The sequence below is a fragment of the Syngnathus typhle genome, linkage group LG7, assembly GCF_033458585.1.
Source record: "Syngnathus typhle isolate RoL2023-S1 ecotype Sweden linkage group LG7, RoL_Styp_1.0, whole genome shotgun sequence".
Classification (NCBI taxonomy): Eukaryota; Metazoa; Chordata; class Actinopteri; order Syngnathiformes; family Syngnathidae; genus Syngnathus; species Syngnathus typhle.
Window position 1 is genome coordinate 769504 of NC_083744.1, and position 22283 is coordinate 791786.

The 22283-nt window shown below is 43.4% G+C and overlaps 2 protein-coding genes across 4 annotated transcripts; both read left to right on the forward strand.

The window, feature by feature from the left end:
• The first annotated feature begins 4566 nt into the window (after positions 1-4566).
• On the forward strand, positions 4567-8567 carry LOC133156683 (uncharacterized). Its single transcript, XM_061282587.1, has 3 exons — positions 4567-4843; positions 4932-8422; positions 8538-8567. The coding sequence occupies exons 2-3, from the start codon at positions 5618-5620 to the stop codon at positions 8565-8567; spliced, it is 2835 nt and encodes a 944-aa protein (XP_061138571.1). The 5' UTR covers positions 4567-4843; positions 4932-5617.
• A 139-nt stretch (positions 8568-8706) lies between these two features.
• LOC133157122 (uncharacterized) lies at positions 8707-21864 on the forward strand. Of its 3 annotated transcripts, XM_061283399.1 has the most exons (8): positions 16436-16903; positions 17358-17406; positions 17496-17524; positions 17709-17766; positions 18211-18247; positions 18341-18805; positions 18910-18999; positions 20953-21864. In XM_061283399.1, the coding sequence occupies exons 6-8, from the start codon at positions 18784-18786 to the stop codon at positions 21663-21665; spliced, it is 825 nt and encodes a 274-aa protein (XP_061139383.1). In that variant the 5' UTR covers positions 16436-16903; positions 17358-17406; positions 17496-17524; positions 17709-17766; positions 18211-18247; positions 18341-18783; the 3' UTR covers positions 21666-21864. The 3 variants fall into 3 exon arrangements, 1 of the variants encoding a protein (XP_061139383.1); XR_009714940.1 differs by lacking the exons at positions 18910-18999; positions 20953-21864 and adding an exon at positions 8707-11674 and having other exon boundaries at positions 11763-16938; positions 18341-18677; XR_009714939.1 differs by lacking the exons at positions 18910-18999; positions 20953-21864 and adding an exon at positions 8707-11674 and having other exon boundaries at positions 11763-16931; positions 18341-18677.
• The last annotated feature ends 419 nt before the right edge of the window (positions 21865-22283 follow it).

Genomic DNA, 22283 nt, shown 5'->3' on the forward strand with positions numbered 1-22283 from the left:
CGATCTATGCTCCTACCCTCACCTATGGTCACGAGCTATGGGTCGTGACCGAAAGAACGAGATCCAGGATATAAGCGGCCGAAATGAGTTTCCTCCGCAGGGTGTCCAGGCTCTCCCTTAGAAATAAGGTGAGAAGCTCGGTCATCCGGGAGAGACTCGGAGTAGAGCTGCTGCTCCTCCACGTTGAGAGGAGCCAGATGAGGTGGCTCGGGCATCTCATCAGGATGCCTCCTGGACGCCGCCCTGGGGAGGTGTTCCGGGCATGTCCCGCCGGTAGGAGACCCCGGGGACAACCCAGGACGTGCAGGAGAGACTATGTCTAGACTAGCATGGGAACGCCTTGGGATCCCCCAGGATGAGCTGGGTGAAGTGGCTGGGAAGAGGGAAGTCTGCGAGTCCCTCCTAAAGCCCCCGCGACCCGACCCTTGATAAGCGGAAGAAAATGGATGGATGGATGGATGGATGGATGGATGGATGGATGGATGGATGGATGGATGGATGGATGGATGGATGGATGGATGGATGGATGGATGGATGGATGGATGGATGGATGGATGGATGGATGGATGGATGGATGGATAGATGGATGGATGGATGGAACTAAAATTGGGGCGGTATGCATGGAGAAAGAAGAACACAGCATTCCATGACACACACTTGCTACCCACAGTCAAATTTTGTGGTGATTTAATCATGCTGTGGGGCTGTGTATCCAGTGCAGGTACTGGCAATCTTGTTAAAGTTGAAGGTTCCATGGATTCTGAAGCTGAGGAACTAAGTCTTCACTACTTTATTTTATTATTGTATTTATTATTATTATGCTATTTATTGTCGAATGTCATGCACTGTCTCTCTTACTACATTACTGAATGTTGTGCAATGTTATTTTAGTCCTTGTTGCTAAACTATCATCACGGGCACTTTTACTTGACTAATGTCACTGCAGTGTTGGGTTGGACTTAGCATCAGGTGAAATCAGCTTTGACAGTATTGTAACTTGGTGTCTGTGTCTTGTTACCACCGTGGGATAGTGAGGAACATACATTCATTTCTTTTGCATGTCTGCTACCTGTGAAGAAATTGACAAAATATACAGATTTTGACTTTGAACGCTTTACTGACACTTTGATAACTGGAGCAGTTGGAAAGGTAATGATATACGTATATCATATTATTTGAAGAGTTATGATGCTATCAGTGTTATATCTGTGTTAGCTTGGCGACTGGAAAAGTAACACGCAGTCATGCTCCAAATGTGGAAAAGATGCCGTGCATAGAGTTATTATACTGTGGTACATGTGTACTATATTTAGCAACAAACTAACTTCCACAGAGCCTCCTTAATGTGATGTCTGTTTCCCCTCACGCCTCTTCCACCTAATCTCTTTAATGTCAAATTTTCCTGTCTTATATGTGCAGTTTTTCATAAAGTGTTGACCGCTCATATTGAAATCTTGTCCGGCTTCATATGAGGCCTTTTATTTTCTGTTTGTTTTCTTTACCCTCACCCAGTCATCCCTCTCAGTTCACTCTCCTTCGTCTGTTTGTCCCACACTTCTTGAACATCCTGCCCAACCAGCAGGAACAAGGCTCTCTAACAGCAGCACCTGAATCAACTCTTTGTTTGATCACATTCTGTGTAGAACAGAAAACTCCCTCATAACGATGTGGCCGAATGTCAGCTTCACTCATGCACATTATACACATCCTGTCTCGGCTCACAATTCCACAGAGCATATTTGTAACTGTCTGCAAAATGTGCTTCAACGGGAATGTTTTCTAAAACTACTCGGGTACTGACCCACAAATTGAAACTTAACCTGCTGATTTTAAAGCCCAAATATCACTGTAATAAATTCTACATTTTTACATTTTTTTAATTTAGTCGTGGTCTATATACAGTGGAACAATAATGCTTTTGTCTGAATTCCTCGTTTTGATACCATCACAGGTCACTGTTTTCGACTTGTTCTGATGTGCGGCTCAGAGCAAGCCGTTTTGGTACGATCTCTTTAAATGCAAAGAAGATAATTCACACTCCACAGGCCACAAGATGTGCGCCTCCCTTTCCGGTCGCCATTTGTAGTTTTTTAGCCGAGGTAGTGTTTACTTTTTTTTGTTGATTTGTTTAAACCATCCATCCATCCATCCATTTTCTGTACCGCTTAGTCCCCACGGGGGTCGCGGGCTTGCTGGAGCCTATCCCAGCCGTCATCGGGCAGTAGACGGGGGACACCCTGAACCGGTTGCCAGCCAATCGCAGGGCACACAGAGACAAACAACCATTTGCACTCGCACTCACACCTAGGGACAATTTGGAGTGTTCAATCGGCCTACCAAGCATGCTTTTGGGATGAGGGAGGAAACCGGAGTGCCCGGAGAAAACCCACGTGGGCCCGGGCAGAACATGCAAACTCCACACAGGGAGGGCCGGAGGTGGAATCGAACCCGCACCCTCCTAACTGCGAGGCGGACATGCTACCCAAGTGCTTCTCAATTATTTTCTGTGATGCCCCCTATCGCAGGGGTGGGCAAACTTTTTGACTCGCGGGCCGAACTGGGTTCTAAATTTGGACCGGAGGGCCGAACCAGGAGCAGATGGACGTAGTGTTTGTGTGAAGTAATATAAGGGACCTGTAAAGGTCATTGCATAAAAGATTTTGGCCTTTAGTAGGTAGTAAAGCATGGATATTCCAAATAAGTTTTTTGAAAACAAATGCATTTATTAACAGCATTAAAAAAATAATAATAATAATTCACTAAAAAACTGCTATCAGTGATTTTTTGCTAGTGCGTCATAGTCTGGAGTAAAATTTGTTGTGGCAATTCTTAGGAGAGATCTGAGGTGTTGGTCCGTTTACCTCGATCTGTGACGGGTTGATGTTGACGTTCATGTGGCTGAACGTCACGACGCGTACATCGAGCCAAATTGGCCACTCTCTTTTAAACACTCGGCACTGTGTCCACCTTGCTTTTTTCCTTGGGCGACTCATTTTAATGGAAGGATTCCAGGGGAAGGTTTGTGGGTGGCTTTAGCGCAAAACTGCATCTGAAAGCTCAGCGCGCAAATTACAAGAATGCTTTCGTCACAGCCCACGCTCTAAATTTGGGACTGTAGAATAGAGCGCGCCATGTACACGTACACGCACTTGTGAGTGTGCACTGAGCTTTCTGACACGGCTTCCAGTAGTAAATGCGCAGGCGAGCGCTTCCCCATCTACTGGGGAAACGCAGTCATTGCAGGCAAAATGACCAAAAAAAAAAAAGTTTAATAATACAATTTGTTCAGGGTTGGCGGGCCGGATTAAACGGTCCCGTGGGCCGGATGTGGCCCGCGGGCCGTAGTTTGCCCACCCCTGCCCTATCGGGAGAAGAAAACATTTTGTGCGTCCCCATGCTTGTACCCTTATTAATATTAAAGAAAACAAAAAATAAATAAAATAGAAATGTCAACTTACAATAAAGAATAACTATTAACTATTAATAACATTGTTTTTTAGTCTGTAACAGAACAGATTCAATATGCATCACTTTGCCTGAAATTAAAACATAAATTATAATTACTTAAACTATAAACATCCTTGACCAACTGCTATTTTATGCTGAAAGAAATTCAATAAAATAATAATAAACATACATAATATTAAATTAAATCCATCCATCTTCTTCCGCTTATCCGGGGTCAGGTCGCGGGGCAGTTTCATCCATCCATCCATCCATCCATCCATCCATCCATCCATCCATCCATCCATCCATCCATCCATCCATAATCCATCCATCCATCCATCCATTTTCTTCTGCATATCCAGGGTCGGATCGCGGGGGCAACAGCTTTAGGAGGGACTCCCAGACTTCCCTCTTCCCAGCCACTTCACCCAGCTCATCCTGGGGGATCCCAAGGCGTTCCCAGGCTAGCTGAGAGAGATAGTCTCTCCTTCACGTCCTGGGTCGTCCCCGGGGTCTCCAACCGGCGGGACATGCCCGGAACACCCAGAGAGGCATCCAGGAGGCATCCTGATGAGATACCCGAGCCACCTCATCTGGCTCCTCTCAACGTGGAGGAGCAGCGGCTTCTCCCCTTATCTCTAAGGGAGAGCCTGGACACCCTACGGAGGAAACTCATTTCGGCCGCTTGTATCCTCACTCAGCGACGGTCCTCAAAGTCAACTTTCCTCGTTTTCTTTGCAGTCACCATGGCAGAAATTAGCGGAGAGGAGTGGTGCTGCCACCTTTTGGTAATAAGAGAAATTACAGTTTCAAGTTTTGTGAATTTTTTGTTCAGTTTGACAATGCAGATGGGCCATAAATAATACATTATAAGACCAAAGCTGCGGGCCGTATGAAATCTGACCGGGGGCCGGATTTGGCCTGCGGGCCGGAATTTGGACATACCTGGTTTCGGGGAAGGATACAAAAAGCTGGCTCAGAGATTTTACCTGTCAGTTTGCACAGGAACATAGTGAGGAAATGGAAGACCACAGGCACAGTTCTAGTTAAGGCCCGGAGTGGCAGGCCAAGAAAAATCTCAGATAAGCAAAGGCAAAGAATGGTGAGAACAGTCAAAGTCAACCCACAGAGCATGTTACTGCTATATTTCGTTTCTTTTCATTTTCTGTGTATTTTCATTATTATTACCGTTGAGTGCCACCAGGGGGCGCTATAGTGTAAGTGAGCTTTGTATGCAGAGTAGAGGTTAATTTCCTCAGAAGAAGCGATCTCTCGAGAGAAAGAAAGATGCGTGACTGAAGCGTGGTCACAAAGCTAAGTTGTTAAGAAAAATAAGAAACAATAAGAAGAAGAAGACGACTGAAACTAATTCCTCTCTCGGTACTCAGCCAACGAGGTATTGTTTGTATGTTGTATTTGTCAGAATCGTTTTATGTGTTAAATGTCTTTCTTTAAGCTAATTGTTGTTTGTTTTGTGCTTTTAGTTTTCACGGTGTGTTTATGAGTCTGAACAAGCTGGATTCAATAAATTCATCAGTTGAGAAAGCCACTTGTGTCTGTTGGTACCTGGAGGAGTTACAGTGAAAACTCGGCTGATCTGCGCGAGTGGAGGCGAGGCGGCATGATCAGAGGAGCAGCAGTCTTGCCACAGCGTGATCGGCACGTGCACGGAGCGGGCGCGCGCACGAGACCAAAGCGGGATTTGAAGACCAACACTTTAAGATAAGGCCATAAGAAATGCGGACATTCATAAGTTAAGGGTTTGTCTGAAAAAAGGAAAACAAAACGCAAGTTTAAGGTTCATTAATCAAACTGTGATTTAAAGTAACGTTTTGCTATTCCTAATTTTTGTTTATTAAGCCACATTGTAAGGTCTAAAGCACTTAAGTTTAAGCATCAGTAGGCTACATTTGTTTTACACTGGCCTATTTGTGCCAAGAATGAGAAATGTGTTTCATGTGAACAGTTTAAATGTGAATAACTCTTATTTGAATAAGTTTTTGGTATATTTAAGTTGAAAGAGTTAAGTTACTTTCACATTACTGTATAAAGATTCAGTATTACATTTTTATTTTATTCTGCCTTTATATTTCAAATGCCGACTGTCTAGGGGTGACTTTTAGTTTACATAAACATTTTTGCTGTTTAGTGACAAGTGACAGACGTTAAAATGACTGATCCAAATACACCATTAATTAGTACAGAACCCCAAAGTCAGTCTGAAGAAACCCAAGGTACTGATCCTAGTGAGCAGCAAGAATCAGTACAACTTAGAAGAAGTCAGAGAGTGAAAACACTCACGGAAAAGGGAAGAGAAATGCAGGATGAGAAGATTAAAGGACTCCAGCAAAGATTTAACTACAACTACGAAAAGTGGAGAACACATGCAAAGGCATCCAAAGTACCCCTCTCTCAACCAGGACCCTCAAATAAAGACATTCTTGAAGATATAACTGGTGATGTTAGAGGTCTTTGTGCAGATGTCACAAAGGTTTATGATGAGTTACGCAAGCTCACCCCACCGGATCAAGAGACACGTCGCAGAGTAGATCTGTGTGTGGAGATCTCAGGTTTCCTTGTGAATAAAGCAACTTGCCAATTGGAAGGAAGAGAGGAACAAGATTGGCCGGAAGCAGGCTCCCTCTTTCAAACTACAAGCAGTAAGTCAAGCTCCTTCAACATAACTAAGAACTCATCTGAGCATTCACATAGATCCTCTGTAAAACATCAAGAAGCTGCAGCAGAAGCAGCAGCGAGTCAAGCTGTTCTAAAAATATTAGAAGAACAACAAATGGAACAGCAAGAGATAGAAAGACTAGAAGTTGAAGTCAGGAAAAGAGCAGTGGAACAAGAAACACTAATTAGACAAAAGCGCTTAGAAAGAGAGGCTGAAGAAATTAGACTAAGAATGCAGAGAGAAGCAGATGAAGCAAAGTTTAAGGCTCAACAAGAAGAAGAGTATGCAGCTCTGCAGAGAACACTTGATGAAAAGAAAAGAAAGGTACAGCACCTGGAAAAGGTCAAAGATCTCAAGGCAGCACAAGCAAGGATGCAGGTTTATGACCAAATGAGTGTAGCAGAAGTGCAAAAGGTCGATGTAACAAAGATTAATACAGAAATTAGAGACGTTGAACATGTAAGCTTTCCATCTCTTCTTGAACAAGTCTCACCCCAAGCTGCAGGCACTCCTAAAGGTGATGGTACATCAGATTTAGTTAAAGTGCTAGCAAGTGCACTAAGTGCTAGTCGTATCCCTGTTCCGGAACCTACTGTGTTTTCTGGGGATCCCTTAAGTTACAGTGACTGGAAACTGTCATTTCAAACACTGATAGACCAAAAGAATATCCCTAACAAGGAGAAAATATTCTACCTTCGAAGAGATGTGAGTGGACCGGCTAAGAGAGCGGATGAAGGATACTTCCTGCTTGGAACTGAATCCGCACATGCTGCTGCATGGAAGATTCTGGATGAAAGATATGGAAATCCATTCACAATAGCAAAAGCTTTTAGAGACAAACTGCATGCATGGCCCAAAATGACCTCAAGGGACAGTTTCGAACTAAGGGACTTTGCAGATTTCTTGCGCAGTTGTGAAGCTGCAACAGCTCACATTAAGTCATTAGAGATCTTGAATGACTGCAATGAGAACCGAAAGATTCTTTCCAAACTTCCAGACTGGCTTGCTGCTAGTTGGAACCGCAAGGTTGTTGAAATTGAAGAACAAACAAATCAGTTTCCCACTTTCAGCCAGTTTGTTGAGTTTTTAACGAGAGAAGCCAAGATTGCTTGTAATCCTGTTACATCTTTACAGTCACTAAAACAATGTGAGTTTAACAAATCAGACAAACCGAAATTTACCAAACAGAAAGAAATTGGAGTTAAAACACTGATGACGACTTCACAAGAAAAAACACAACTGGTATGTGTATTCTGCAAGAAACCCAAGCACAGTTTACACAAATGCAGACGTTTTCTTGAAAAGGCTGTGTCAGACAGAATCAGCTTCATTAAGTCGGAAAGGCTATGTTTTGGTTGTCTCAAACCAGGCCATCTTTCAAAGAGCTGTACCAACCGCAATATTTGTGAAAGGTGCAGTAAAGGGCATCCTACCTGTCTTCATGAAGATAGAGTTAAGGACAAAGAAGAACAAAAGCAACCACTAGCTAAGCCAAATCCAAGTAACGAAAGATCAAGTCAAAGCGACCGAGCTCAAAAACAAGTTACAGCCATGGCTACAACTAACCGAGTAGCGAGTCAAGAAAATAACACACAGACTGCTGCAATCATTCCTGTGTGGCTTTCATCTTCTACAAAACACAAAGAAGTTCTTGTATATGCCTTACTGGATTCGCAAAGCGATACAACGTTTGTTCTCAGTGAAGTTGCAAAGTTGCTAGATACAAACCAAGAACCGGTTAAACTAGAACTGTCTACCATGTCTTCCCAGACTACAGTTGTTCAGTCTAACAGACTGCAAGATCTTAAAGTTCGTGGTCTTAACTCAAGCAAAGGAATCACTTTACCTCCTACATACACACGAGAATTCATTCCAGCCAACAAAGCTCACATTCCAACTAATGAGACAGCTAAAGCTTGGCCACATTTAGAACACCTTCAACCAGAAATCGCACCTTTGCAAGATTGCGAGGTAGGATTGTTGATCGGATACAACTGCTCACAAGCTCTTCTTCCAAGAGAGATTGTGTCAGGCAAGGAAGGTGAGCCATACGCTCAGCGCACTGATCTTGGTTGGAGTATAGTTGGACAAACCAATCCCTGCCTGAACTATGGAGATGCGATTGATATTAGTCATCGTATTATTGTCAAGAAGGTCATCCCAGAGCTTAAGCCCTCTCTAAAGCTTCAGAACAAGGTCCACTATGTCAATAGGACAACAGTAAAGGACGTCACCCCTTCGGACGTTATCAGAGCACTTGAAGGAGACTTCTCTGAAAGAGCCCTTGATGGCAACCCTGTGTCACAAGAAGATTTAAAGTTTCTCACAAAACTCAAAGAAAACATCACACAGAATGAGAGCGGCCACTATGAGATGCCACTACCATTTCGTGACGAAAGACCCACATTACCAGACAACAGAATATGTGCAATGCATCGCCTAAAGTGTCTCATAGTGGCCGCTCTCATTCTGTGTGATGTTTTCTTTGAGTTTTGTGAGAAACTTTAAATCTTCTTGTGACACAGGGTTGCCATCAAGGGCTCTTTCAGAGAAGTCTCCTTCAAGTACTCTGATAACGTCCGAAGGGGTGACGTCCTTTACTGTTGTCCTATTGACATAGTGGACCTTGTTCTGAAAGTGAAGCCATTCAGCTCATCAAAGACTCAAGAGAGCTTTGTTTCAAAGGAAAGTTAAGACTCCACAAATTTGTGTCAAATAGTGAGAGAGTTATGTCCACTATTCCAGAAGAAGAGTGTGCCACAGTGAAAGACCTTGACATGTCTCTAAGTTTACCACGCATTGAAAGAGCTCTCGGAGTGGAGTGGTTTGTCACTTCAGACACATTCAAATTCAGAGTTCAAGTTAAGTTGAACCCCCTTACAAGAAGAGGTGTGCTTTCTACGGTCGCCTCTATTTACGATCCCCTTGGGTTTATAGCACCATTCGTCCTCCTGGGAAAGCAGATTCTCCAGCAAATGTGCAAGGAAAAGGTTGAGTGGGACCACGAGCTTCCAGAGCACTTAAAACCCCAGTGGGGATCTTGGATTAAAGACCTTCCCAGTTTAGCCAACATGCAGATTCAAAGATGTTTCATTCCTACAGATTTCGGTCAGGTTAAAAGCTACGAGCTTCATCACTTCGCAGACGCCAGTGTCAATGGATATGGTGCTTGTACTTACCTGCGAATCATTAACCATTCATATCAAGTCTATTGTTGCTTGGTAATGGCCAAGTCAAGAGTCACGCCTACTAGTGTCACAACTATCCCTCGACTCGAACTCTCAGCAGCAGTTGTTGCAGTTAGAGTTAGAGATCTACTCAGGGCAGAGCTTGAAATCCCAGACATTGCAGAGTTTTTCTGGACGGACTCCACCGTTGTTCTCGGCTACATAAATAATGATGCCAAAAGGTTTCAAGTGTTTGTAGCGAATCGGATACAAAGGATCAAGTCAAGCACAAGGCCAGAACAATGGGCGTATGTCGCATCAGAGCAGAACCCAGCAGACTACGTTTCTCGAGGCTTAACTGCAGAGCAACTGAAGTCTTCAGAATGGTTTCAGGGGCCAGCATTTCTCTGGGAGAAGAACATTGCTGATAGAGATATCAAGGTGGGAGAGATCAGGGAAAATGATCCAGAACTTCGCAAAGCTTCTGTGCATACCATCAATGCAAAGGAAGAGCAAACTATTCTCAGCAGATTTGAGAAGTTCTCAGAATGGTCCAGTTTGATAAGAGCACTTGCAATCTTGAGAAGAAAGGCCAGAGAATACAAGGGTGACATACAAAGGACCAGAGAAAGTACAACTTTGGAAGAGAGAAAACAAACAGAACTGTTTGTCATTAAACTTGTTCAAGAGAAAGCTTTCGCAGAAGAGATAAAGAGTCTAAAATCAAAGAAAACAGTTTCCAAGACCACAGATCATAAACTGTACAAACTAAGTCCGTTTCTGGACGAAAAAGGAATCCTCAGAGTTGGTGGACGTTTGAGTCAAGCTGTGCTTCACCCACATGTAAAACATCCTGCCATACTTCCCAAGGACAGTCACATTTCAACTTTGTTAATCAGACATTTTCACTCGAAGGTTCAACATCAAGGTCGTGGAATGACGATGAATGAGTTGCGTGCAAACGGTTGGTGGATTCTTGGGAGCAGCCGTGCAGTCTCATCATACATCTTCAAATGTGTTAAATGTCGCAAATACAGAAGGAAAACGGAGAATCAAAGTATGGGAGATTTGCCAGTAGACCGAACAGAGCCTAATCCGCCTTTCACTTATGTCGGAATGGATTGCTTTGGGCCAATATACATAAAGGAGGGATGAAAGGAGCTCAAGAGATATGGGCTTGTACTAACCTGTTTATGTTCACGAGCCATACATATTGAAGTAGTAGACGACCTGAGTACAGACGCATTCATAAATGCTCTGCGAGCATTTATTGCAATAAGAGGAAATGTACGTCAGCTGAGATGTGACAGAGGAACCAATTTCATTGGTGCCCAGAGAGAACTCGCAGATCTCATGAAAGAAATGAATCAGGAGAAAGTGAAGGCACTTGGATGTGAATTTCTCATGAATCCCCCTTCAGCAAGCCATATGGGTGGAATATGGGAAAGACAGATCAGGACCATCCGTAGTGTTCTTTCAGCCATCCTTGACCAATTAGCAAAGAGACTCGACAGTACATCCTTGAGAACCTTGTTGTACGAGGTCATGGCAATTGTCAACAGTAGGCCACTTTCCGTCGAGCATTTAAGTGATCCAACAGGGCCTGAGCCATTAACGCCCAACCACATTCTCACTATGAAGTCAACCATTGTTCAACCTCCTCCAGGAGAGTTTACGAAAGAAGATTTGTATCTTCAAAAAAGATGGAGAAGAGTGCAATATTTAGCCAATGAGTTTTGGATCCGTTGGAGGAAAGAATATTTGCTCAACTTGCAACCAAGACAGAAGTGGAATGCACACAGAAGGAATCTGAAGGTAAATGATGTAGTGCTTCTAAAAGAGGACATGGCACCACGTAATGAATGGAAGCTAGCCAAGTCACTGATGTCTATCCAGGAACCGACAACAAAGTGAGAAAGGTTCGACTTTTGGTTAGTGAAAGGACATATGACAAACACAGTAAACTTGTGACTAAAACAGTCTCATTAGAACGACCTATTCATAAAGTTATTGTTTTGCTAGAAGCTGACTAAGGGCTTGTGTGTATTTTCATGTTCAGTTTGTCAGCCTGAATGTAATTCATAGGAATCCCACAGCAACAGTTGTGAGATTGGTGGGAGTGTTACTGCTATATTTCGTTTCTTTTCATTTTCTGTGTATTTTCATTATTATTACCGTTGAGTGCCACCAGGGGGCGCTATAGTGTAAGTGAGCTTTGTATGCAGAGTACAGGTTAATTTCCTCAGAAGAAGCGATCTCTCGAGAGAAAGAAAGATGCGTGACTGAAGCGTGGTCACAAAGCTAAGTTGTTAAGAAAAATAAGAAACAATAAGAAGAAGAAGACGACTGAAACTAATTCCTCTCTCGGTACTCAGCCAACGAGGTATTGTTTGTATGTTGTATTTGTCAGAATCGTTTTATGTGTTAAATGTCTTTCTTTAAGCTAATTGTTGTTTGTTTTGTGCTTTTAGTTTTCACGGTGTGTTTATGAGTCTGAACAAGCTGGATTCAATAAATTCATCAGTTGAGAAAGCCACTTGTGTCTGTTGGTACCTGGAGGAGTTACAGAGCAGCTCCAAAGACCTAGATAGAACATGATCTTCATGCAGATGGTGACACTGTGCATCGTTCAACTATTCAGTGCACTTTGTACACGGAGATGCTGTATGGAAGAATAATGTAGCAGAAGCGTTTTCTACACACATGCCACAATCAGAGTCACTTGAGGTATGCTAAAGCACATTTGGACAAGCCAGCTTCATTTTGGAATAAGGTGCTGTGGACTGATGAAACTTGAGATTCAGGAGGGGGAAGTGGTGCACCGTCAACACTGTTTACAGTGAAGATGGGGTGCTGCTGACCTTGACTCGGGACATCGTGAGTCGGTGGGGAGAAAACTTTGAAGGCATCCTCAATTCCACCTACACGCCTTCCATTGTGGAAGCAGGGCCCGGACACTCTGAGGCGGACTCTCCAATCTCTGGGGTCGAAGTCACTGAGGTAGTTAAAAAACTCCTCGAGGGCAAGGCCACAGGGGTGGATGAGATCCGCCCGGAGTTCTTAAAGGCTCTGGATGTTGTGGGGCTGTCATGGCTGACACGCCTCTACAACATTGCGTGGTCATACCAAAGACTATAAAAATGGGACCCATTGCCTCCCTGCTTGGCACTCAGCATTAAGGGTTGGAATTGGGGGGTTGGATCACCAAATGATTCCCGAACGTGGCACCGCTACTGCTCCCCTTTCCTCCAGGGGATGGATCAAAATCACACGGGGATGGATTAAATGCAGAGGACAAATTTCACCACACCTAGATGTGTGTGTGACGATCATTGGGACTTTAACTTTAACTTTAAGATCCTTGTCACCACTTATAAGGCCCTAAACAACCTTGCCTGTACCTGTCTGAACTCCTGCACTGCTATAGCCCCACCTGCCGACTCCGCTCTGCTGACGCCAACTTGCTCACCTCCACTACCTCGACCAAATACCGGACCATTAGGGATAGAGCCTTTGCCATTGCTGCCCCCACTCTCTGGAACTCTCTCCCCCTGACAATCCGTAATGCTGCACTCCTTCAAACACCATCTCAAGACCCACCTCTTCAACTCTGCATATAACCCCTAACTCTTCATGTGTGCGTGTGTGTGCGCGATTAAGCGTGAGTTTTCTATGTAAAGCGTCTTTGAGTGTTTAGAAAGGCGCTATATAAAACCAATCTATATTATTATTATATTATTACACTTATTTTAGGTTATTCTATACACCTAGAATAGAGGTCTATTCTAGGTGTATTGAATAACCTAAAATACTTCACTGGTTCTTCTCTATCAAACAATTTGTTTTAGGTTTATTTACCTGATGCAGGCGGAAGAACCCGCCGAAACATGTCAGGTAAATAAACCTAAAACAAATTGTTTGATATAGAAGAACCAGTGAAGTAATTGAAAAGGAAAAACAAGATGAACCTAGTACAACTATAACCTAAAATAGTCGTCTATTTTAGGTCTACACATAGACCTAAAATAGACGACAAAAATAAATCATCAAATATGAAATATTAAACCCAAAACCATTTTGTAAGTTGTATGTATACATGATGTACAGAAGTCGTGTTGCTTTGTTTTAAACAACCATTGATCCGTGTGAAGTGTGATTATTTCTGTGACCTGATTTTAGGTCTATGGAATAACCTAAAATAGGTGACAAAATTAAATCCATCAATTATGATCATATTAAACCCAAAACACCCATGTTTTAAACAACCATTTATCCGTGTGAAGTGTGGTTATTTCTGTAACCTGATATTAGGGCTATGGAGTAACCTAAAATAGACAACAAAATTAAATCCATCCATCCATTTTCTATGCTGCTTGTCCCCACGGGGGTCGCGGGCGTGCTGGAGCCTATTCCAGCAGTCATCGGGCAGCAGGCAGGGGACACCCTGAACAGGTTGCCAGCCAATCGCAGGGCACTCATAGACGAACAAAAATTAAATCCATCAAATACGAAATATTAAACCCTAAATCAGCTGTAAATGGTATAAATAATCTACAGAAGTTGTATTGCTTTGTTTTAAACAACCATTGATCCATGTGAAGTGTGATTATTTCTGTAACCTGAGGCCAAATTTAAATCCATCCATCCATTTTCGTTTCATTTCTTTTATTTCAAACATGTGGGGGGAAAATAAGATTACATACACACACACCTCTCTCTGTCTCTCCGTCTCTGTCTCTCCGTCTCTGTCTCTCCGTCTCTGTCTCTCCGTCTCTGTCTCTCCGTCTCGCTCTCCGTCTCGCTCTCCGTCTCTCTCTCGCTCTCTCTCTCGCTCTCTCTCTCGCTCTCTCTCTCGCTCTCTCTCTCGCTCTCTCTCTCTCTCTCGTTTTTTCCGTGTATAATGCGCAATATTTCTCTACTTTATTGTCCTAAAATCTGGGGTGCGCATTATACATGGGTACAAATTCTTTTTTATTTATTTTTTTTAGATTTTTTTTTTTTTTTTTTAAGAAAATCATGGTACAACAAAACCAACAACAGGACTGACCGACAAAGACGTGGAACAAAAAGACAGGTGACAGAAAGAAAGGGTGACATTACCAAAGACAGGAACAGAAACCAAACAGACGTCATGACAGTGACACATGCAATGCTCCGACGGTGAGCGAGGGGCAGACAGGACTTAAATACAAAACACGTTACATTGATTGAGGTGACACAGGAAGGGAGGGGCGACGCGAACAGAAACTATGGCAACCTAGACACATTGCAAAACTGGGGACGAGACATGACGAATCTCCCTCGAAATAAAACTTGAAATCACTTTTCTTCTTGTTTGTTGTCAATCGCGCATCGCATTCAGCCATCCTGCCCAACACACTTAGTCAGTTTGATCCGATGGTGCAATCCTTGATGGTGTGTTATTGTCAAATATTGTTTGGTTTTTTATATCCATCGCAAACCGGATATCATACGGAGGCCGCCATTACAGATGCGCAGAACGGATGCGCAAGACACGTTAGCTATATAAAGAGTGAGAAATCAGTTTTCTTCCCATTAGTTTCAATTCACAGTTTAATTAGCAGTTTCAATCAGCAAATAACAAAACGCGTATTACAGGTAATATTTTATTTCACAACACTTTGCCTTGTTCCTTTCTTCTCTGCTGTTCACTTCAAACACGCTCCATACGAACTAGAGATGCACCGATCCGACTTTTTCAGTTCCGATACCGATACCGATGCCGTGGCTTTGCGTATCGGTCGATACCCGATACCGATCCGATATTATGGTTGACTTAACAAGCTACATAACTCTACATGTGGAACAGAAAAGACCAAAGGCAATGGCATCAGGCAGACCACACAGTTCTTTGCTCTAAATTAGGAGTGTCCAAACTAACGGTCCAGTTTTTATTGGCCCGCAGCAAATTCTGAAAACATAATTGAATATGGCCCGCACAAGAAGCTTGAGCTCAGCTTCTCAGTTTCCACACTAGATGGAGCCCGCCACACAAAGCGTTTGACGTCCCATTAACACCCCCCCGGAAGAGAAGCGAACACGCAGCGTTTGACATCCGATTAGCCTCCGCCCCCCCCCATTCGGGAGAGAAGCGAACGCGCAGCCTTTGACGTCCCATTAGCAACCCGAAGAGAAGCGAACGCGCAGGGTTTGACGTCCGCTTAGCAACCCGGGGAAGAGAAGCGAACGTTCGCTCCATGTTTGCGTTTGTTTAGAAAACTCTCGTGGCATGCGGCACACGTGCTGCTGACGTATGACGTAGCCCGCGTCCCAATAGATTAAGGAAAGTATCGGCTCACAGATCGGCTGTATTTTCCGATACCCGATCCATCTATTTTGTTGATATCGGGGCCGATATCCGATCCAGATATCGGATCGGTGCATCTCTAATACGAACGCAATGCTCTTGTGTCAGACGCTTGCTCGATCACCTGCTCGTTTGCTGTCACAATGTACCCTACACAAATCCAAAACATTTGTTGCGGCTCGGAGTCACGACGAGGGGCAAGTTTTGGTTTCCAAGGGTGTTTTTATTCCTCTTCAATGTCTCTCCCATACAGAGCCGCCTTTTTCACATGTCCGCATGCCAAAATTCAAGTGGACCTAAGTGCGCAGGGAGCTTAATTTTGTCCGATCGCGCAACTGCAGCGCATCGCCGAGCGCGCAAACGTAGCGTGTCGCCGACCGCGCAACTGCACCGCGCTGATCGCATTATTGTGACAGAGCCATCGCTGAAATTTGAAAAATATTTTTAAAGTCCTGATGTACTTTCCAAATTTTAAGTGGACCTCAGTGCGCAGGGACCTTAATTTAGTCCGGTCGCACAACCGCAGCGCGCCGGGCGCTCATTGTCGCATTGCTTTAAGAGTGTCTTTGTGTTCCGAGTTGTAAGATGACGCTGCTCTCGAGCCATGCCCATCTGAAGCGATTCCTGATCCCTTTCGACTTGTCTATTTCCCTGGCACGATCCTCGTCTTTTTTCTCTAAAACTTTAGCCATGCTGGCTAAAATTTTGCTAATTAGGCAAATGAGTAGGCAAATGATGTGACGAAAGTAGCGCCAAAATGCTGCCAAAAATAAGGTGGCTGTTGTCGCAATACTGCTGCCAGCCGCACCCCCATATAAAAACAATTTTCTCAACGGATCTACACGATTTACGAAAATGATACTCCCGACGAAAAAAAACACGTAAATCTGTGGATCCGTGGAAGATACTCATCCCTGTGAAATATTTAACCTTAAACCAGCTATAAGTTGTATAAATAATGTACATTGTGTGGAGTCCAAACAAAGTTGGAATGCTTTGTTTTAAACAACCAATGATCCCTGTGAAGTGTGGTTATTTCTGTAACCTGAATATAATATAGAAGTCTATACGAGGTTATTCCATAGATGCCAAAATAAATCCATCAAATATGAAATATTGAACCCGAAACCAGCTGAAATTGGATGAGATTGCAATGTTGTATTGCTTTGTTTGAAACGCTAGGGGCAGACACGTGCATAGATTGTGCGCCACCGTAAAAAAACAAGAAGAAGAAGTGTGCAGCGCAAGTGAAGTGGCCTATAGGTTTGAGCCTGTTGCTGGCAGGTATGAGAAGAGTCTTCTAGGTTTTTCAGTAAGAGGTGTTGTTTTGTCTTGCAAAGTTCGTCCATTTCATTAACAATCGACTTCAAGCTTGGACTTAAGTTGTAGCTTGCCCGCTAGTCCTTCGTTTTTGCTACATGACTAGTTGCTTTGTGAAGAGCTGACACAAATGTTAATGGTCGCTAAATGTTGATGGTAGCTTAAGTGAATTTGTTTCAAATTCAAAAAAGTTTGTTTCATGTCGATGTATGTAGTGGTTTTCTTAGCAAAAAATATCTCAAGTGAATAAAATATTTTTGAAAGTTTATAACTGTACATTTAACTTACGACATTTAACATATGACATTTACCTGCCTACATTTAAAAAGGAAAACTTATTTTTGACAAGAGGTTATGCCTTATGCATTTACAATTCATATGTGAATTCAAAACGTAAATAATGGCATTGCCTTTGCAGATGTCAGCAGCTCGCTTTCAAAAATCGCCATGGCTAACAAGATCAAAGAGTAAGTATAGATCACAGATTTGAAATTTTCTGATGGCATGGCAAAGATGTAATTTCCCTTTTTACCGATGTTGTAATTTGTGACTCCAGATTTGGCTCAAGGAGTGGCACGTGAAAAGGTAGGATTTTATCTTCTGATGTCATTAAAATGTGCACCTAACTTTGTTATGCGCTCAACAGGCCTTGGAACTGCAAGGCAAATCACTTCAAAAGTTAAAATTGTGTTGTGTCATATGACTAATAGTGGTAAATGGGCAAATTGTCAAATCAGATATCTTCTTTTTCCCTTTCCGTTTTTTTCAGACTCCAAGCCTGGAGAAAAGAGCAGCATCTGTATTAAAAACTGACCGGACTCCACAAGGTACAGATAGATTTTTGACTTATTCTTGATTGGAGAAGTAATCACAACTGCCTTGCGTTATCTTTGGAAATTAATCTGTTATTGGTGGTTTGAATATACTTATGTATGCTTAGTTACTGTCGAGCAAATGCAAAAAGCGTAATCGCAATATTCAATATGGAACTTTGCCTTGACTTTCACACTCCGGAAACTAAGTCAAAGTGCAAAATAAAACCCAGGTATACCCTGTACATTTTCATCATTTGGATAACAACTTGCACAACAAGCAATTTTATCAGTACTGTTTTAAAATAACGTGATTGGATATGTACAACAGCCAAATTAAATTGCAGCACAAAGGCACAGATAGAATGCGATCCTTTTTTTTCCAAACAGGGCAAAGTTTATCACTGGAGAATAGTTCATTTGAATCTTGCAGCTAATATTTGCTTCATTTTTCAACAGCTAGGAAGTGAGTGTGAAACTGCCATAAGAGGGAAAAGTAAGAATTTTTATTAAAATTACTCAATTTAAAAGAGGTCATAGCTGCAGTAATTTAAGTGAGTATTTTATTTCTATTTCTCTTTATTCTCAGAGTTTCTGAAGGTCACCGAGTAGCCCTTCTGGCAATCCCTGGGCTGAGGAGCCTCAACTCTCGTTCAGAATGTGACAACGGAGAGTAGACGGTGCCCATGACTCATCTGGAGACCTTTGACATGATGTCCAAGGAAATAAATGACAAACAGGATGCAAGACTGAATGACAGAATGATTAAGCTTGGAATTGGTTAGTCAAAATTTTGGATGTCCCCCACTCACTCTTGATAGCTTACAAATGAAACCTGTAGGGTTATGTTTGGTTTAATTGGTGTACTGTCAATGTTACTGACTCTTCAGTTATTTTTTTCTCAAGAAAAAAAGTCCTCAATTCAATTTTGTCTACTCTTATTTCCACTCTTCTGAGACACTGTTCATAATTCCTTGTATAAAGATTGCAAAGCAGTCTTGTGTTAGGAGGCAGTGTGATTTGGACACCTGCATGTTTCCAAGACCATGGACAGGTATGATTAGTTTGACATTTGTACTGTAGATTAAAAAAAGACAACAGTGAAGGCTTACGATGTGGTGGCTGCGCTCAATGTTGACATTTTCTTTTCTGTTGTAGACTCTACCCAAATGACAATGACAACGTTCAATATGCGTGCTTGTGTGACTCGTGCAGAGCGCCCTCGGGAAGACTGCTCTGATAGCGCTGGTAAATAAATAAATAAATAAATATCTGCTCGTTTCTGTGCGATTGCTTCATGTTCGAAATGTGCGACTGACATATGCTTCAAGAAAAAACTATTTTACAGGTAGTCGAGTTTTTTTTCTTCCCATATTCATATTTCTGTTACAAGTCTCCAATGGGTGGTGCCCGATGTCCACCGAGTTCATCTTAATAGAAGCTGTTGGCGACACGCACAAAGGCCACGAATGATGAAACAAGGACCGCAAGGGCTTTAAAGTTAAAACAGGCTCCAGTGCTGAGTAGCAAAGGGGGCTATCAAAACCCCACAAGAGATTGATTTTTTTTCCCCCCCTTGTGTTTCACCGAGCTGGTTGTTATGTTTATTTGATATGTCCTACATAAAATATGTATAATATATACCTATGTCAGGCTTGGAGCAGGGAGAGGACTCGAATGCAGAGTTCCAACAAAAGGTGTTTTATTCTCTCAGGCGGAAGACAGCACAAAACACAAAAGGTGCCTCAAAATGAGGGACAAAAAGGCTGGAGACAGCAAACAAAAAGCGCCTCAAAACGAGGGAAATACTATGGCAAAAACCTAACTAAACAAAAACACAGAGCTCAGGCTGGGCAAAAGGTATTTTCTAACTATGATCTCTCAGGGGATTTCTGTGACTTACGTGATCGCTAGTGTTCATGACGGGACAAGACGCACTGGCACGATACAAGGGGAAGACGCAGGCTATATACACACAAAGAAGGAGGACACAGGTGCAGACAATTAGGGCCAACGACACAGGTGCACACAATTAGGATCAGGGTAGTCAAGTGGCCTGACGCGCAGAAGAAGGACACACGAACTGAAACGAGAGGAGAGTTACCAAAATAAAACAGGAAGTGACAATACGAAGAACAGGACAAGACAAAAACAACCCACAAAACAAGACAGCATGACATACGTATATACATATATACATATATTGTAACTTTTCATTTTTTAATATTGTATGTATATTTTTACATTTTTAAACATATGATTTAAAATCATTGCACATTTATATTTGTGATGGTTGCATAATGTTTTAATTTGTTTTTTTTATTTAGGTTCAATTATCGCTTTGGTTAATTTTAACATCAAAAGGTATACAATCAAACCTCGGTTTTCGACCACAATCCGTTCCAGGCAGTTCTAGAAGTTAATCGTTCGAATTCCGAATCTATTTTTCCCTTTACAAATAAGGGAACAAAATTTAATCCGTTCCAAAACAAAAAAAACCCTGCCTTTTTTAAGCACTTTTTCACTTGCGCATTTTTGGCCGATCGTGCAACTGCAGCGCACCGCTGAACGCGCAACTGTAGCGCACCACCGACCGCGCAACTGCACCGCGCTGGTCGCGTTATTCCTGAAATTTAGAAAATATTTTAAAGTACTGACGTACTTTCCAAAATTGTAGTGGACCTCAGTGCGCAGGGAGCTTAATTTGGTCCGATCACGCAGCTGCAATGCGCTGGGCGCTCACTGTCGCATTGCTTTTAGAGCGTCTTTGTGTTTTAGGATGGCTTTACTGCTCCCACTTGCTTTCTTTGGAGGCATGATTAGGGGTTAAGACAATCCTCAAAGTAACGAAAATACAATAACAACGAACGGAGTCAGTCGGCATCCGGGTCGCGCGGTCGGGTTTTCTCGGGTCCTCTCGGCTTATCTCGTGAGGTTCGACCTCCGAATTTTTGTTCTACAACCGAAGCAAAAAAACCTCAAATGTTTCGTTCGAATTCCGATTTGTTCGAGAACCAGGACGTTCGAAAACCGAGGTTTGACTGTATTTAGGACTGACTAGACAAGGACGAATCACCTGGAAACGGGGAGTCGAGCTTTCTAAGATCACATCTGACACCCGGACCACCAACACTGGAGCCCCTCAGGGTTGCGTCCTCTCCCCACTGCTCTTCTCCCTCTACACCAATGATTTCTCCTCAGGTGACTCCCCTGTGAAGCTCCTGAAGTATGCAGATGACACCACTCTCATCGGACTGATCCAGGACGGTGATGAGACTGCGTACAGACAGGAGGTGGAGCGGCTGGTCCACTGGTGCAGTCAAAACCATCTGGAGCTGAACTCGCTCAAGACCGTGGAGATGACAGTGGATTTCAGGCGAGACCCTTCACCACTTTTACCCCTCACTATCCGCAGTAATACTATTCTTTCCACAGACACCTTCAAGTTCCTGGGAACCACAATCTCTCTGGACCTGAAATGGACCGGCCACATAGACTCTGTCCGGAAGAAGGCCCAGCAGAGGCTGTATTTCCTGAGACAGCTCAAGAAGTTCAACCTGCCGCGAGAGCTTCTGAAGACCTTCTACACTGCCATCATCCAGTCTGTCCTCTGCACCTCCATCACTGTCTGGTTTGGATCGGCCTCCAAACAAGACAAGCACAGACTACAACGGACAATCAGAACTGCAGAAAAGATCATTGGAATCAACCTCCCATCTATCCAAGACTTGTACCTGTCCAGGACCAGGAATCGGGCAAGGAACATCTCTACAGACCCTTCTCACCCGGGTTGCAGTCTGTTTGAACTACTCCCCTCCGGACGGCGTTATAAAGCTCGGTACGCCAAAACCAGCAGACACAGAGACAGCTTCTTCCCCCAGGCTGTTGCTCTGATGAACTCACACCACTCATAGAGTCTCAGAGACATTGCTGTGCAATAACATCCTGCTCCTCACACCTTTTTGAATTTGTCTACACTGTTTTTGCCATTATTCACATGTCCTGAATGTTGTTAGTCACCTAAATGTTGAACAGAGGGTGTGTTTCTACCGAAGTCAAATTCCTTGTTTGGCACGCTCAAACATGGCGAATAAAAAACTCTTGAATCTTGAATCTTGAAAAAGACATGACGAGACAAGCTGACGACTGGAGTTGCGCTGGTCGTGTTAATATAGACTTCCTGATGAGCCAGCGCCAGGTGCCGGTGATCAAGGAGATAGGGGGGCGTGGCCGAGCAGCTGGTGGCTCCCACTCGCAACAGAACCCCCAACAAGGGACGGCCCACAACATCCCCAGGAGACTCCAGAACACCCCTCCCAACCCACCGGAACGGGCGGGAAGGATCAGGACCCCGTCCGTTTCGGACGCCCCCGCCAAAGGCCGGGCTAGTCCGAAACCATCCGTGAAACTCCGTGATGAGTGACGGGTCGAGGATCCAGTGGCTCAGCACCCAGGAACGGTACGCGTTGTCGTAACCCTCCCAGTCCACGAGGTATTGGAACCCCTGTCCGCGGCGGCGCGACCGGAGCAAG

Coding starts and splice junctions, on each gene's coding strand:
- LOC133156683 (XM_061282587.1), top strand. CDS start 5,618: ATGACTGATCCAAATACACCATTAATTAGTACAGAACCCCAAAGTCAG. Junction 8,423..8,537: donor GAGCCCTTGATGGCAACCCT/GTGTCACAAGAA, acceptor CCACATTACCAG/ACAACAGAATATGTGCAATG.
- LOC133157122 (XM_061283399.1), top strand. CDS start 18,784: ATGTTTCCAAGACCATGGACAG. Junction 18,806..18,909: donor GTTTCCAAGACCATGGACAG/GTATGATTAGTT, acceptor TTTCTGTTGTAG/ACTCTACCCAAATGACAATG. Junction 19,000..20,952: donor AGACTGCTCTGATAGCGCTG/GTAAATAAATAA, acceptor ATTTCTCCTCAG/GTGACTCCCCTGTGAAGCTC.